A 17,398-nucleotide genomic window follows, 5' to 3' on the forward strand; every position below is an offset into this window, starting at 1 on the left:
AACGTCTCAGGTTACTTATGTAACCATGGTTCCCTGAGTAGGGAACGAGACACTGCGTCCTCTAGGTTTCTCATAGCGACCCCTAGAGGACGCAGTTCGAAGTTCCCATGAAAGGGAACTACACTGTTTTGGTTACCACTGCCTTCCACTGTGCGTAAAAAAAAAAATCCTTTTTCAAAATATCTTCTTTCATGTTATATATTTGTTTTAGCCTTAATGTAAAGGAATAATAAAAAAATAAAAATATATAAATAAATAAGTAAATAAATGCATACATACATACATGCATACATAAATAATTTGTTCCCTAATCGGACTTTGCACTTCTCTCATGAACTTTCCAAAATGTGCCTGTCCCTCTCAGTCCCTAGGGTATTAAGATAACCGAAATGTATAGTGTATAGTATAATTAATAGTATACTTTTATGGTGATTTTATCTCCTTTTTGATGCATCTTAAGTCGCGATTCATTAGTAAATGAATGGAAAAGAGTGTATCTCTCCTTTTGTATCGAAATTTGTAGCGAGGGTGATGATGGCTGAATGTTTGGGTGAACCCTGCTGGAAAAAAAAAAAAAAAGCTAAATCCAGCCTAAACTGGTTAGCTGGTCTTAGCTGGTTTAAGCTGGTCTCCCAGCCTGACCAGCTAAAGAAGTGGCCAAACCCCCTCTAAAACCAGCCTGCTGACCAGCTATGACCAGGCTGGACGACCAGCTAAAACCAGCTTAGGCTGGATTTAGCTGTTTTTTGTTTTTTTTTAAGCAGGGTAAATGTCCCTTTAAGTATGAAAGCTTACCTTTGCCAGCTCCAGTCACCAAAGCACGCTTTCCGCTAAATGTTATCTCCATACTTTCTTTATGCAGCCCAAGTTCAGCCACACAATCAGCCGTGAAGCAGTCCGTTTGGCGTCACAATGCAAACACTGCAGGCGAAACCGGAGTGTTTAACAGCGCAAAAACGTTGCATGAAAGCTTTATGATTCTCTACAAACCTCAGTTTCAGTCTGATGTGTGTCTGACTGAGCGAAGTTCACTCTGGACAGGAAAGCCGAACTGTCAGCAGAGTGTCTGTACTTGTCACATGACCTCCTCACATAACAAAGCTGTTGTTTTTTTTAAACCTGTTATTAATGTGAAGACAGAAGGCACTTCGGTGCAATCGATCACAGTTAGTACACGACCCAGTTTTTAGTTTCAGTTTAGTTTTCATTAGTGATTAATATTGTCAGTAGGACTATGGGCAAATAATCATAAGGCAACTTTACTTGAACAAGTGTTTATCTTTAGGCTTCTTCTTCGTGGCTCCTGATTTTTGGGGCCCCCAATGAAGGCTTGAGTACGAGACTGAAATTTAAATCTTCTGTAAACCCGCATTTTATTTGGTTTGAGCTTTAGCTTTCTGTTGAAATGCAAGTCCTGAAGCCTGTGGTTTTCTTTTGAATAGTTATTTTATTATAATCTCTATAATATAAAGCCAAAGAAATTCTTAAAAGATAATTATGCCTTCGAAATAAGATCTAAATATCTTATGACTGTAAAATAACAAGCAGAATAACCATCTTGAACAGTTCCTACGGGGTCCTTTAAGGATCATTCAATGGCTAAAATACCAAGATTTGAGAGCAAATTAATTCACTGTCATGCATAAATCAGAATAAGCAACTTAGAGTAACATTTTATCAGTTCATACATTCCCTGGGAATCAAACCCTGATTAAGCTACAATTGGGTAATTTATTATTTATATACAGCATTTCAATAAATTGGTTTTGAAAATATGTTGCATGAATTTCATAAGACTGAGAGTTAATCAACACTTACACCCAGTGGTCTCAAGAAAAAAAAAATCTAATAATAATTAATCAACTACTCTTCCATGAAAGACATGTTAAGTATTACTGTACATCTTAATATTATAGACCAGCAGCAGCATTGTGTTCAAATGAATCACGCATACACTGGCACATGCATAATAAATACATTTATTAAAATGAAAATCATACTTCACATCATAATCAATTCATCAGATTAAAAAAAACAAGAGGTGCAAAAAAAAAAAAAAAGTCAACTGCAACAGCATTTCTGTTAACGGAGAGCAAAAGGTTTGTCACTATTAACGAAAGAGAAACCATAGTGTAGTTTTGGCATGTTTACGCAAACCACTGGCCTGCAGTGAGGAACGTGTTTGTGCAAATATCAGGAGGATCATGTGAACAGTATATTAAACAACATTTAAAACACTCATGTTTCTAGTCACCACACTCACACTGGTGTTCAATGGAAATAATTCAATACTGAAGATTGGATACATGATTAAAATTGGACTGATTACAACAATTTCTTTTTGGTCTGTATATATATATATCCAACTGCTCGACTCCAAACAAGAACGTTTGCCTGCAAGTCTAGAGACATACTGAGTGCAACTGCAGCCTGGATCCACAAATCATGAACAGAGAAGAACACAAGCTGAAAAGCATTGGCAGCAGATGAGCTGGGCTGCAGAAATCTGGAAAAAAAAAAAAATACTATAAAACTGCATCGATACAGTTTTTCTCATCCTTACAGGCATTTTGCACACAAATTTAAAGGCTTGCGTGGGCATATTTACGGCCCAAAGGAAAAAGAGGACTATAAAGATGATGTCAAAGCCACAAAAATGTGTCTTGAATCATTTCAACGAAAAATCCCCCAGTAAATCTGAGAGACAGCACAATCCTGTCAAAACACTTACAACAGGGACTCAATATGTGAAAATCACTTGGCAACACAAAAATGTGTTTAATAAACTACAGCCACCCTGTTTCACCATATAAATGTAGAAAGTACCAAACAAAAACTACTTGTTGAATGAATAGTTCACTCAAAAATTAAACTTTTTCTCCATCGGAACAGATTTGGAGAAATGTAGCATTCCATCACTTGCTCAGCAAGAGCTCCTCTGCAGTGAATGGGTGCCGTCAGAATGAGAGTCCAAACAGCTGATAAAAACATCACAGTAATCCACACCACTCCAGTGCATCAGTTAACATCTTAGGAAGTGAAAAGCTGTGAAAAACAAAAACAGCATTAAGACATTTTTAACTTCAAACCATTGATTCTGGCCAAAATAGGAGTCCTCGCTCCATAATATTGCTTTTTACAATGAAAAACACATCTCATCTGAATCAGGAGTGAAATATGCACAGATCAAGCACTGTTTACAAATCAAATTTATTTGTCATGTGGATCATCGTGATGTTTTTATCAGCTGTTTGGACTCTCATTCTGACGGCACCCATTCACTGCAGAGCATCCATTGGTGATGGAATGCTACATTTATACAAATATGATGAAGAAACAAACTCATCTAAATCTTGGATGGCTTGTAGGTGAGCACATTTTCAACAAAGTTTCATTTTTGGATTCCTTATTCCTTTCCTTAACTTTTTACTCCCTATTCCTTTAACTGCCTTTACATACTGCCAACCAGCTCAGTTACTCTGAGTATTATTTTGGTATGAAGAGATTTATGGAAAGGTCTCTGCTCCGTGATGAGGCATTCGTATCCCAGAGGTCAGTGACGAGTCCTGCGTGGGCACCATTCTGTGTCTGGGTAGAGTAGGCAGTGAACCGTTTTAAACCTGAAGAGATAATAGTTGCTTAATAGTCTTGCACTAAAACTTTTTGAAGTAATAGAAAAGCTATGTGTTTCAAGACTGTATGTATTTAGTGTACCGTGTAGGGTCTTCAGCCAATGAGAACGCTCCTCCAACACTGACAACATTCCTCCTGTTCTCGAATCCACCATAACTGAGGGTCACCTATGGAGGACAGCAAAGAAACACAGAACCTGTGAGGATCTCGATCATCATTGGACTGGAGTATTATTTAAGTGGGATATATATTTACACAGATGGGGTAAATTAAGTGTGTGGGAACAATCTGGGATCAAAGCCAAATCCAGCTGCACAGGACACTATCAAACACTGCTTTAGAAACACCGCGAGTGTATGCTAGTTTGGACAACCATGGTGCTACAACATTAACCAGTCACGACAGGATTTCACAATCTTTGGGTGATTTTTGTTGTGATCAAAATCACTGATTATATGGTGGTAATTTCCAGAATTTTGAGGGAAATTTGCACTGTTATTTTTATAATATTTACCATATTATGTATGACACTATATGTACAATAGTCAAACATTACAGGTAAAAAAAAAAAAAGAAGAAATCTTGTTTATTTTTGCCTTTTTAAAACTTTTATACAATATTTTCTGTTATTAAAAATAAGAACAAAGAAACAAATATACAAAGATACAAATGAAATAAAGAGTGCTTTAATTTTTTTCAAGTAGGTTTAGTATTCAGGTGAAAACAAACAGTACAGAAATTGAATATTCAAATGTAAAATTGAATTCCTACATACAATTCACAATGTAAAACACTATTATGACGTATGAATGACATATACTGAATCTTATTAAAGCTACTAATATTACTGAATCAAGAGCAGTGAGAGATTTTCTCTGTCTTTTGTTGTTTGATTAACATTAAATGACACGGACAGCGACGGGTATATTAGGCTAGAGTCACTTTGGGGCTGTTTACACCTGGTCACTTCATGCGTTTTGTCTGATCGGATAGCTCATGAAAAGACCAGGTGTAAATGCCCTCTTAAACGCATTCGAGACAGATATAAATCCGATCGCTCAAACCACTTCAGGAGGTGGTCTGGTGCCGCATTCCAGACGAAACTGGACAAGTGTAAATGCATCTGGTTGTTGAAACCACATATGTAAATTTTACTCCTCCCAAAATGTTAAAATAATAAACGCGTGAGAGCGTGTAATAGGCTATATGACATTATAGTCAGATATGACTGTGCTAATGCAACACGCATAACTGCGGACGAGTAGCTGAGCATCTCTTCAGCAAGCCGACGTGCAAACTGCCGCGAATTAAACAAAGTAAGACGCAGACGCTCAACACACAATCATCTTCATTAAAAGTAGTAAGACAAACTTATCTTTCCAGTGCCGATGACATGTATGAATGCGCTCTCCTACTGCGGTCTTTGATCTTGAAATGAGCTGATAATTAATAAAATGCAGCGCTTATCTTTTGATTTCGTTGACGTGAACTCCATTAAATTTGAATATAGCGCGGGAATTGAAGATCGGATTTAAATCCGTTCTGCGACGACACATTTATGTGGCCAAGTGTAAATGGAAACGTTTTAACAAATCAGATAGATATCCGATCAGCGAAAACGCATGAAATGACCAGGTGTAAACAGGCCCTTTAAGACTTAATTCACAGATCCAATATATATCAGTATAGACATCAGATTTTTTTTGCAAACATTTATACACTTTTACCATTTGCAATTTGGTGTGCATTTGACTGTTTAAGCATGTGTGCAGCAGCTTATTGCACTTAATAACTCTTTTTTTTTTTTTTTAAACATCCACGCTTTCTCATTTATGCATGTCTCTTTTTCATACTAATGTGTCAGAAAGTGATTATTTTGCGCTTAAATGACAAATTATGCAGGATTGCAAAAAAACCTGTTTGCTTTAATAAGTGCAACTGTGGAAACGTTTAATATGTCTGTTTTACACATTATGCTGGACATCTGGAGAAATCCCCACTTTTAGCCCATGGGCCATTCAGTGATCTGACCTGTTTGAGTATGTTGTCTGTTGGGAGTCTCTGCAGATTCTCCAGGTGTGAGTGGAACAGGCCTGTGTGTGTCAGTGGAACTTCCAGCAAAGCCTCGATGATGTAACCTACTGTACAGTCGTCCGGAAGGCGGATCTTCTCTGCAGTTGTAATGAAGTTTCCAAGACTGTGAGAGAGAAAGAAAAAAGAAAATATGTTTCCAATAGCAATTCACACAAGGACTTTAATTCAGTGTAAAAAGGATGTGCTTACATGTATGCCAAAACACTGATAACTACCAAAAGACATCTTATCGATTTGCATGTAAACCTGTTTTAGAGGCCTACATGCAAATTCACGAACCAACCATGGAAATAGCGGTTTACACATGATTTTGAAATGATGGTGTCTTGAATATATAAATATAAGTTGTCAAAATGACTGCATAGTCAGTCATGTGCACGCTGAATAAAGCTGACAAGAATGCTGAAAGATGTGTTTACATGTGAAGTGGATTTGGAAAACAGGCAGAAATTTATGCATGTCAGTTTTGTTTTGCTTAAACAGTGTATGACCTTTCTTACCAAAAATTAACACTTTATGGCATTTTCATGACCTTACACAATTTCTGACAGCATAATCAGTGTAAGATCACTGAGCGAAGATTAAAAATTAACTTACCTTGCCCATGGACTCATTTTGAGAGCTAAGCCTCGGCTGATGCAGAATCCAGCACCTCCAGTCGCAAACCAGAACTTCACTGATACCTGCAGAAGATATTCACGATAAACTACTGTTTCTAAACTACTGTTTTTCTTAGGCAAAGATGCATTAAATCGATCAAAAGTGACAGTAAAGCCAGATTTCTATGTCAAATAAATGCAGTTTTTTGAACTTTCTATTCATCAAAGAATCCTGAAAAATAAAATGTACCACGGTTTTCATAAAAACATGAAGCAGCACAACTGTTTTTAACATTGATAATAATCAGAAATGTTTCTTGAGCAGCAAATCAGCATATTAGAATGATTTCTGAAGATCATGTGACACTGAAGACTGGAGTAATGATGCTGAAAATTCAGCTTTGATCACAGAAATAAAAAGTCGGTTGCATAAAAGATTTAGACTAGTCTTACAAGTTAGTCATCTAATTTTTTTTCTTTAAGACAGGTCATATTTTTTTTTATTTGGTTACATAAAAACATAGATTAGTCTAAGCTGAATCCAAAAAATAAGACTGATTACCCCTTGGCTAAATGCTAGTTGGTCAGACTAGTTCTGAAGACACTGTCTTGACATAGAGGCTAAGTTTATGCAACTGGCCCCTGGTCTCCACCGCTTCATTAGCCCTACCCTCTCTTTTAAATCAAAAGACAAGACGGCTCACCGATCCGTCGCTCTTGACCCTCTCAGCGGCCTCTATGGGATGGTCCAGACTGGGTCTGCCCAGATACACGTCCTGTGTGTGAGAGTAGGACGACAGCAGCTCCAGCAAACTTGGCAGGATCACGTAGTTATCATCATCCATGTGACAGAACCACCTGCAGAACAGCACACATGAAACCACTGTCTCATTGCCTGTCAAATGTCTATCTCTTCTACTCACCAAAACTGCATTTATTTGATCAAAAATAGAGTAAAAACAGTAATATTGTGAAATATTATTACAACTTCAAATAGCTGTTTTCTATGTGAATATATTGTAAAATAGTAATTTATTTCTGTGATCCGCAGCTGAATTTTCAGCATCATTACTCCACTCTTCAGTGTCACATGATCTTCAGAAATCATTCTAATATGCTGATTTGCTGCTCAAGAAACATTTCTGATTATTATCAATGTTGAAAACAGTTGTGCTGCATCCTTTTTTGTGGAAATCATAATAAAATTTTTTTTCCCTGGATTCTTTGTTGAATAGAAAGTTAAAAACTATAGTTTTATTCGAAATAAAAATGTTTTTACGGTCACTTTTGATCAATTGAATATGTCCTTGCTGAACAAAAATGATTAATTTCTTTATTTTAATCTTATATACCCCCAATTATGGTATGGTAGTGTATCACGGTTTCCACAGAAATATTAAACAGCAAAAAAATTTTTTACATCACAGGAAAAAATGACATTTTGAAATGCATTAAAATAGAAAAACATTTTAAATTGTAATAATATTTCTCAATATTACTGTTTTTACTGCATTTATCACCAGATGCAGTCTTGGTGAGAAAAAAAGGACATCACAAAATCTTACTTATTCTAAATTTTTGACCAGTAGTGTAAATGAATGAAACATCTGCTGATAATGGCTGTATGATGACTGTACGCTATGATTTAATGCACTACATGTCCATTAAGAGCTTTTCTATTTAGCAGCATGAAAATGTGGCACACGTGGCCTTAAGATGAACTCAACTTTTTCTGTGACTCGATGAACTTGTCATACTCCACAGACATCTTGCAGCACAGGGCTTGACGCGTATGAGCCGCGGAGCAGTTGGTGTTGATGATGTTCAGCCCTTGAGGAGACAATGACATGACAATGATTTATATGACATCAGGATGTTTAGACATTCAATTATTTCACATGACATAGTCCGTGTCATGATGAAATGAAGCATGAATATGAGGTTCTTCTCACTAGGCATGAGTCAGGATGGTCGGTTAGGCGATTAAAGAGATTTTACTATGACATCTAGATTTCTCTCTAAATTTGAAGCTTTAAAATGAAGGTGGTTATTTATCTGCTCAGAGCAGGTTTACCTGTCTCAACAACTTCCATAAGAATGTTACCTGCTTTATGTCGGAGCTCCTTATCCTCGCCATCAGTGAAGATAAACGTCTGAAACAGAGTAAGTCAAAGTTCACTGCCACATGAAAGCTCAGCGTTCACTCAAAAACAATCTGCAGGAGCCTGAGATGTAGTGACAAGAACTGTGAAGACTTGTAAGGCTGAAATTACACAATTTACACATTAGGGCTTGCAAAATCGCTAGCCTGACATCCCAGGGCTATTGTGTTTTCTAGTAGGGCTATCAAAATGTATCACCTCCCTGCCCGACCAGCTATCTTAAATAGCAAAATACAATCCCTTCCTTGATTCACGTTGTTCACCTGCTTGCAGGGATGAAACGGATCGTAAGTGATCATTCGCCGTGTTTCGAAGTCTTGCCAATTTAAACATTTTAAACCATTCAAGTGCAAGAAGAGGCGAAAGAGAGTACTTCTTTAAGTGTTCTTTAAATAACTTTTTTTTTTTACTCAATACCCACAATATGATCCGTTGCACTCCTACACTCTTGACTTGTTATTTAAAGAAAAAATACAATCACTGAAGTTTTCGATCATGCTGATTTGTCCACAGTGAAGTTCAGTCGATATATTTTTTTATTCAGGCTAGTTAAATTCATTTACCAAAATACCAAAATCTGAAGAATGCCTGCCCGAAGGGCTACCAGGAATTCTGAAATTTTGCGAGTCTGAAATATACTGAAATATTTTTGTAAGTTGACCGTGTTTGACCTAAAATATTTACTTGAAGTACCCGCTGAGATTTTAAGTTATTATTTAATAATGACACATTCGCATGTCCTCAGTTCTCTGATAATGGTCTCATTACATGCAAGAAAACTGTTATTTCAGTATTGTTAAAATGCTATTATAGTTTGTTTTTTTTATATATAATATATAAAATTATTTTTATTGTATTTACCCCATTTTCATTTTAGTTAAAGTATTATTTAGTTAAAGTATTGTCACTTGTCTTTAATAATGTTATTATTATAATATAATTTTATTTCAGTTTTAGTTATTTTAGTACATCAAGTTAAATTGAATCAAAAATTGAATCAAAAAATTGGAAACATTCAGAATTTTTTTATATTTTATTTTAAGTTACAAACATGTATTTATTTTTGTGGTTTTAGTGATTGTTTTAGTTAACTATAATAACCCTGGGGTAAACAATTAAAATTAACGTTTAGTGTTGTTGACTTTTTGTTTTTATTTTAAAATGGATTGATTGATTTAAATTAGTTCCCTCACAAACTCCAGTTTGGGAAACCCTGATTTGGGTTCCAGTTTACACACACACACACACACACACACACACACACACATCTTCAAAGGAACAAATAATGAATGCACGAATGCTCTGTGCATCCTGACCCAATGTTTCCTTAAAAATGTCCAAAACAATCTGTAAGCTGGCACAGGCCACAGGCATCTGGAGCCGAGCACCATTCCTGAAATCCAGGCTGAAATGCCTCAGAGGGACAGAGCCATCTCTGGATCCAACACTGGCTTACTCATGATGTTTCTGACAAATAGCATGTTTGAGCAGGTCCACTTTAAAACAGGGAAAACATAAAATACCGCTTGTCATTTGTACAAGTTGTATTTTAAGGTAAAAAGCAGTTAGACTTTGGAAAACTCCTGAACAAAGCCACTTTGAGAATGTCTAGGATTGTTTTTGCCAGTGCTGAGGATTAAAGCTTTCCATGAGGACATAACGTCTCCAACAAAATGAGCTCTTCAATATGTATGCATTCATTCATCTGTGAATGCTCATTGGTCCTTTTCAGAAAATGTAACTAAAAAACAGCATCAAAAAGGACAGAAGGTTATTTAAGTAGAAAGTCATATAAGGAATAAGGTTGATGGACTTTGTCCTAAAATCTGAACATTGCAAATCTAATAGGGAAAGAATGTTTCTTCTGGCATGAGCGGAGCTGGCACTTTATGCTGAAGCTGTTTTTACCAAACACAATCTGGCTTTATGAGCAAAGCTGAGCGGGTGAGCGCTTGAAATTTCTCCTGGGCATTTGGCTCTGTTGTGCAATGGCAAAACAATGGAGCTGCGCTGTTTTACAGGTTAAGTCAATCTTGGGGCCCCTCTGGGCCCCACACTCGGCACTCCGGAGAGGCCTCAGGAAGGGGGGTGTCTGCTGCCCTGGCGCCTTTGACAGTCAAGTGAATGTTCTTGGATGAAAGCAAACACACGCTGTCTTGTGTCTGTGGCTCTCAGGTTGCTGAGGAACTTCCTCTTGCAGGGGGCCCGAGGGGCACCAGGACTGATCCCCGTTAACAGCCACACATATAAACGCAGCAGGCACACCGCCAGAGAGCAGCTGACACACTTCCTGCTCACGGGTTTACACTGAACACTGTGAGTATTCACACCTTTAAACATGGCACTGACCAACTGCAAGGAGCTGCAAAATGACAGATCCCAAAACCACCATCCAATCAACAACAGACGGATCAAACCAAGTCCTCTCCACACAGTTTTTTTTTTGTGCTTTTCGATAAACATTATAAATATGGAAGCAAAGACTTATCGCTACTTATGTTTCATAATGACTTTAAAATATTGTAAAACATCCTGAAAATGTTGTACTATATATCAGAACCATATTGACCAATATTAGACTTTTTTTTTTTTTGCATTTACTGGTGTTGTTGATAAGTGTTTGTGTTAATAATAGTTAATTAAATGTTCAGTGCTCATTGCTCTTATTTTTACATTTAAATTATCTTTGCCATAGGGCTGCACAATTTGGGGAAAAAACATCTAATTGGGATTTTTCTGCTAGTTTAAAGGCAGATGAAACGGTGCTGACATTCTCAACAACATTGACACAGAAAACAGGAGAAACATTGTGCGACAACAGTCCAGTTACTTTAAATACTTTTCAATCCACAAATCACCAACATTTACAAAGGATTTCCTTTAGAAACACTAACTGTAACTGTGGTATTGTGACAGAAATGTAGGAAATTCATATCAAAATGTATTATATTATTAATGTAGAAATGTAGGCCTATTGAATGTATTAAGTGAGTAATGAAATATAGGCCAAATTACATTGAATCTGGAAGTCTGGACAGCTGAATCAAAAGATGGCAGAAATGTTTTGAATGATTAAACATGAAGACAATAAACACTCCTACGACAATATATGGTTTATCTGTGTTCTTCAAGCCATCTCGGGTATTTTCATAATAATTAAGTATATTTGTAATTCATTTCTAATCGACATAGCCTTTTTTACAGTATAGAATATATTTTCTATAAAGAATATATTATTCTTATCCATTATGTGGCGGGCCGCCACAAATAAATCAATGTATGGGAAACACTGGTAATGTGCTTAAGAATCATATCACCGTTATTGAAAAAAAATTATATCGTGATATATATTGATATTGAATTATTGTCCAGCCCTAGTTACAATGATCTCTTTTGTTGGACAACAGGTTTAGAAACGCTTCCCATTACAAGTTATTACAGCGGAAGATGCTCGGCATGTGATGCTTTTTCAAATGCACGTTATAAGTGGGGAGGCGTTTCCTCATCTGAGCGCGTGACTCGCGGAAATTATTTAAACGTAAAACCAAAACAAAAAACCGCAATTCACAAGCATGAATTAAACCGTGAATGTCGTACCAAGCCGGTTCAATATTATATTGAAAATTGTGGCATCCCTAGTTAATAAGATCAAAAAGAATGTATTGGGAGTTTTACCTCTAGTGGATGGCAAAATAATTGACTAGTGAGTATTAATACGCAGACAGTTAAAACACCTCCCTACCTGTTCCTTGGCTTTGGACACCCAGGTCTGGGACAGGAGCTGCAATCTGGACTTGTGATATTTCCTGGTGGTCTTAACAGCAATAAAAATGTCTCTCAAATCCAAAGAGTCTTTGGAACGGGACCCAGGGGATCTGGCGTGTGCAGCGTCTCCCTCTAACATCCTCTGTGGGTCCTCGGGTCGGCCTCTAGGAGGAAGTGGGTGAATGAAACTACCATCCTTGGCATCATCGCTTCCTTGGCCGGGGTTCCCATTGAGGTCATGTCTGCGTCCGGCTCCGGCGGGCCTGGTACGGGGCCGAGGTTGGGGCAGATCCTTCTGACGCTGCAGAGGTTGTAAGGAGGGAATAAGCAGCACCAGTAGGGCACAGAACGCCAGGGAAAGCAGGAAGCAGATTTTGTTGGTGCCAACATGGGATAAGTGCATTCTTCCTGTACTCGACGCCAGCTCAGCCGCCCACGCCTGCCTGACTCTCCACAACAGCGCCCATCTTCACTGCATCACTGCAGACCCTGCGTAAACAAAACCACAAGTGCATTAGCAAGAAATTAAGTTTCATTATCTTTAAATTACTCAACCGTCTTAAAGGAATAGTGCACCCAAACATTAAAATGTGCTGAAAATGTAGTCACCCTCAGGCCATCCAAGATGTAGATGAGTGCATCAATTAACATCTTGAGAAGCAAAATATGCGAGTCTATAATTTAAAAATTCATATTTTTAACTTTAAACCATTGCTTCCAGCTAAAATATGAGTCCATTAACCATTAAATTGTTTTCTTCAGTGAAAACGTCAGGAATCAGGAGAGAAATATGCTCAGATCAAGCACTGTTTACAAGGGAAAACAGTCTAAAACAGCTTTAAACAAGACTCGTGTTTTGGCCTGAATCAATGGTTTGAAGTTAAAAACGTCTTAATGATGGATTTGTTTCTTACAAACACGCAGCTTTTGGCTTCACAAGATGTTAACTGATGGACTGGAGTTGTGTTGATTATTTGTGGATTATTGTGATGTTTTTATCAGCTGTTTGGACTCTCATTCTGACGGCACCCATTCACTGCAGAGGATCCATTGGTGAGCAAGTGATGGAGTGCTACATTTCTCCAAATCTGATGAAGAAACAAACTCATCTACATCTTGGATGGACTGAAGATGAGTACATTCAGCAAACTTTCATATTTGGGTGAACTATTCCTTTAATAGATTCATGTAATTAATCTTAAATGAATCATTAGCTGAACATGAACAAACCTGCCAGGCTCTTTAAATGTTCAAACATGTTTTCTTTTATTCCCCTAGAAGTGCATTGTGCAATCCAAAGAAAGCATATGCATTCGGTTTCATTTTGGCACTGGCGAGCATCTGTCAGCCCTAATAACAGCCTAAGCCATCAATGCGAGCCACTTCCTGTCTTCTATTTTCAGAGTTGAAATGATACCTCAAGCAGTCACAGATGTGGAAGCTGAAGGCTGCAGAGTCAGCATGAAATCATATTCATACTCAAGACCAGCTAAAAACTCTTCTAAGTGTGATGCACCTTAATGCAAATATTTAATTTTTTTGTATTTTTATTTATATAACAATTAATGCTGGTCTTTTAATTTGACTGGCATCCCAAAAGTGCTGATTTACCAGCACTGAGACATGCCAGTGTTTGTATGATGACGCTTGTCTGTGCTGAACTGCAAGATGTTTGCTCACTATTCTAAAAAGAAAACTCTGAATTGTGAGATAAATATATAAAACAGAACTGCAAGATGTAAAATCAATTCAGATAAAATGTAAATGATGTAAACTCACAATTACGAGTTTATAACTTAAAAAAAAAAAGACACAGTGTTAGGCCTGTCGCAATAATCAATATATCGACTTATCGCGCAATATATGTACATAACCTCAATAATTTTTGGTGACGTAATATATCGCCCATTATATTTACTTAAATTAATGTCACCATGTTTTGTACATTCCACTTGCGCCTGTGTCTTTTGCAGCTTCTTGTACATAGCGTGGTGTAGTCATAAGGTGCTAGTAAAAAATTAAAAAATGCTTCTACAAAAGTTTCATCTGCAGATATGGCCTTGTTTAGGGATCTGTGTCTTTGTGCATACGGACATCTGACTGCTAAGTAGGGATTGTGTAGTTCTTTGTGCATTTTTCTTTTTTTCTACTTTGCACTTTTTGTTAGAGAAGGTTTATTTGCTATTTATTCAGGTTTTTTAAGGTATCTAATATTTTTATACTCAATTTCCATAATCTAAATATTCTTAAAAATTAAATGTTTGTTGTCATTTGGAAGTGTGTAGGCCTTCTTGCATTATTATGCTGTTACATTATGATTATATATTCTATAAAATAAATGTTCGTGTCTTAAGATTGAAAATGTGACTGGGACAAGTGTAAATGTAAATAAATGTCCAACAAAGTGTTAAGATGACATATAACACAAAGAAATGTCGTTAGTTAACTACTTTAGTTAGCATGAACTAAGCATTAACAATATTTCTACAGCATTTATTAATCTTAGTTCATGTCAATTCCAACATTTACTAATGCATTATTAAAATCAAAAGTTGTGCTCTTATCGCAATTATTTCTGGGGCAATACATCGCACAACAAAAAGTTGTTATCGTGACAGGCCTACACAGTGTCGCAATTACCTTTTTTATTTTTTTATTCCATGGCAGAAATAAGCTTTCATATGTTCCAGACCGAAGTATGTAAGTGGTACTGAGTCTAGTCTAAGGCTCATTTCACTGCTAGAAGTTTATGTATCCTGAACACACAATTAAATCATATTTTCTTTTTTTGTATAATGTGACAAAATCAAAGCTTGATTAGAAAGTACTTTTGGTACAAAAACTGTTCAACGTGGTGAATATAATGCCAGAAAAAAAGATATAAATCATCACATAATAAATACTGAAATGGTTTATGATTATTTCATTCTTTGTTTAGATTATGATGGTTTTACATATGTATTAATGAAGATTTTTGTAATAATTTTTCATGTTTTAAGATAAAAAATCTGCATCTGGGGTTTACATGCATTATTTAGTCTTACTTATGGTTAGTGTTAAATTATTTAGTAATAATGAATTTGAATTTCATATAAATTAAATTATGCCTACTAGTAATCACATATGTATATTTATTCTTTCTTAACTATTACACTATGAATTTTTGTATTTAGTAAATAAAACAAAATTGAACTGACAAGGTGTTTAAAACAGCCTGCAATGTATACACACATGTATATATATATATATATATATATATGTGTGTGTGTGTGTGTGTGTGTGTGTGTGTGTGTTATTGACGTGTTTATTAATAATAATTTGTTACATTTACAGTGGGTACGGAAAGTATTCAGACCCCCTTAAATTTTTCACTCTTTGTTATATTGCAGCCATTTGCTAAAATCTAAGATGACATATAACACAAAGAAATGTCGTTAGTTAACTACTTTAGTTAGCATGAACTAAGCATTAACAATATTTCTACAGCATTTATTAATCTTAGTTCATGTCAATTCCAACATTTACTAATGCATTATTAAAATCAAAAGTTGTGCTTTTTAACACGAGTTAATGCACCGTGAATGAACATGAACAATGATCGACTGCATTTTTATTAACTAACATTAACAAAGATTAATAAAAACTGTAATAAATGTAATACTCTAATACATTAACTAATGGAACCATATTGTAAAGTGTTACCGAAAAACTATTCTTTTAATAATATTAAAATAATAATAATACAAATAACACTTGAGACATAAAAGAGTGCAAAGTTTAGAATGACTACTATATCCAAATACCCTATTATTTACATGAAACTTCTGTGCATCAAAAATACCACGGTACTTCAATGTTACATGAAGTCCAATACACAACAGGACATTCAGACCAGGTCCAAAAATCACTTCTTTGTCTGACCTGAAGTGACCTGCACCATTTAGACACAGTTTTCGCAACATTTCTGTACGAACCGAACGTTTACACAAACCGAGCAAAGGTCAAATAAAGCCATTCAACTTGCAAAAATAAGCAAACTTTGTCTGCTTTGGCCAGACACGAGTTCGTCCCTTACCGAGAGCCACCGGACGGTCATCCTAGAGACTTTTAACCAAATAATAAAAGAGTCGTGCCGCTCCTCGTCGACTCTTCCAGATCCATCTGCTTATTGTTCCTGCTTTGACTTCTTCAAAGCTCCTCCCGAAGCTCAGAGACTCTCCCGCTCAGCTCTGAATCACTGCTGCGGTGCTGCTGTTTTGAATGACCTCTGTGACTGTGCCAAAGATACATAAGATACATTACAGCTACATTGTGCTTTCTGTAGATGCTTCGCATGCTTTGATATCAGCGCCCTCTGGCGGATGTGACGTGATGCAGCAGAGGATGTCGTCACTAAGTCCTTCTGCTGAAATTGCACTTTAACCAGCTGTTTTTGAGTCCTGATATCCCTTTGACGTGACGTGACGTAACATGTGGCCAAGTATGGTGACCCATACTCGGAATTAGTGCTCTGCATTTAACCCATCCTAAGTGCACACACACAGCAGTGAACACACACACACCGTGAACACACACCCGGAGCAGTGGGCAGCCATTTATGCTGCGGCGCCCGGGGAGCAGTTGTGGGTTCGGTGCCTTGCTCAAGGGCACCTCAGTCGTGGTATTGAAGGTGGGAGAGAGCGCTGTGCATTCCCTCCCCCTACCTTCAATCCCTGCCGGTACGAGACTCGAACCCACAACCTTTGGGTTATGAGTCCGACTCTCTAACCATTAGGCCACGACTTCCCCAAAATATTGTATATTGTATACAATATTGTATACAATTACAATTACAATATTGTAATATGAAAATGTTATTCTTGGTTGTACACATTTTTGAGAGAGAAGTGTTTTATGTGTTTATTTAATCGATTTTTTGATTAAATCGATCGAAATTTTCTTTTTGGCAAACTATTTTATACACAGGTTTAAATTTTGTAAGAGTAAGTTTTTTTTATTTATTTTATTATTATTTTTTTTTCCTCGAAGACTTAAAATTCTGCATGTATCTGCTTCCTGATCCTGTACTTTTGACATTAATATAGCATATATTCACTATTAATCATTTATTTGTTCTTAAAAATTGTAACCTCTTTTTATTTTATA

The 17,398-nt window shown here is 36.5% G+C and overlaps 2 protein-coding genes across 5 annotated transcripts in view; both read right to left on the reverse strand.

Annotated features, from left to right (window-relative positions):
- dcxr (dicarbonyl/L-xylulose reductase) overlaps positions 1 to 1,073 on the reverse strand; it is a 5,387-nt gene extending 4,314 nt beyond the window's left edge. Inside the window, exons 1-2 of one of the 3 annotated variants that reach the window (XM_016493132.1) lie at positions 991 to 1,073; positions 796 to 921 (exon numbers count right to left, since the gene is read on the reverse strand). In XM_016493132.1, coding sequence (XP_016348618.1) covers positions 796 to 847 — 52 coding nt within the window. In that variant the 5' untranslated portion in view covers positions 848 to 921; positions 991 to 1,073. Of the gene's footprint in view, positions 1 to 795 lie in introns of all 3 variants that reach the window. The other 2 variants (XM_016493134.1, XM_016493133.1) reach the window with 2 other exon arrangements.
- A 2,271-nt stretch (positions 1,074 to 3,344) lies between these two features.
- Positions 3,345 to 16,598, reverse strand: rfng (RFNG O-fucosylpeptide 3-beta-N-acetylglucosaminyltransferase). 2 transcript variants are annotated; one of them, XM_016493131.1, is made up of 9 exons: positions 16,329 to 16,598; positions 12,231 to 12,725; positions 8,431 to 8,479; positions 8,054 to 8,156; positions 7,031 to 7,184; positions 6,325 to 6,410; positions 5,665 to 5,830; positions 3,715 to 3,800; positions 3,345 to 3,620 (listed from the first exon to the last, which is right to left on the reverse strand). In XM_016493131.1, the coding sequence occupies exons 2-9, from the start codon at positions 12,654 to 12,656 to the stop codon at positions 3,554 to 3,556; spliced, it is 1,137 nt and encodes a 378-aa protein (XP_016348617.1). In that variant the 5' UTR covers positions 12,657 to 12,725; positions 16,329 to 16,598; the 3' UTR covers positions 3,345 to 3,553. The 2 variants fall into 2 exon arrangements, with proteins under 2 accessions (XP_016348617.1, XP_016348616.1); XM_016493130.1 differs by having other exon boundaries at positions 12,231 to 12,742.
- Between the last annotated feature and the right edge of the window lie 800 nt (positions 16,599 to 17,398).

The sequence above is a fragment of the Sinocyclocheilus anshuiensis genome, unplaced genomic scaffold (genome assembly GCF_001515605.1).
Source record: "Sinocyclocheilus anshuiensis isolate Anshui unplaced genomic scaffold, SAMN03320099.WGS_v1.1 scaffold546, whole genome shotgun sequence".
Lineage (NCBI taxonomy): Eukaryota > Metazoa > Chordata > Actinopteri > Cypriniformes > Cyprinidae > Sinocyclocheilus > Sinocyclocheilus anshuiensis.

Excerpts from the sequence above, each read along its gene's own strand:
- rfng (XM_016493131.1), bottom strand. The coding sequence starts at position 12,656 with ATGCACTTATCCCATGTTGGCACCAACAAAATCTGCTTCCTGCTTTCC. Across the intron at positions 8,157-8,430 it reads GGAGCTCCGACATAAAGCAG|GGCTGAACATCATCAACACC; the intron begins GTAACATTCTTA and ends TGTCTCCTCAAG. Across the intron at positions 3,621-3,714 it reads TTGGCTGAAGACCCTACACG|GTTTAAAACGGTTCACTGCC; the intron begins GTACACTAAATA and ends TTATCTCTTCAG.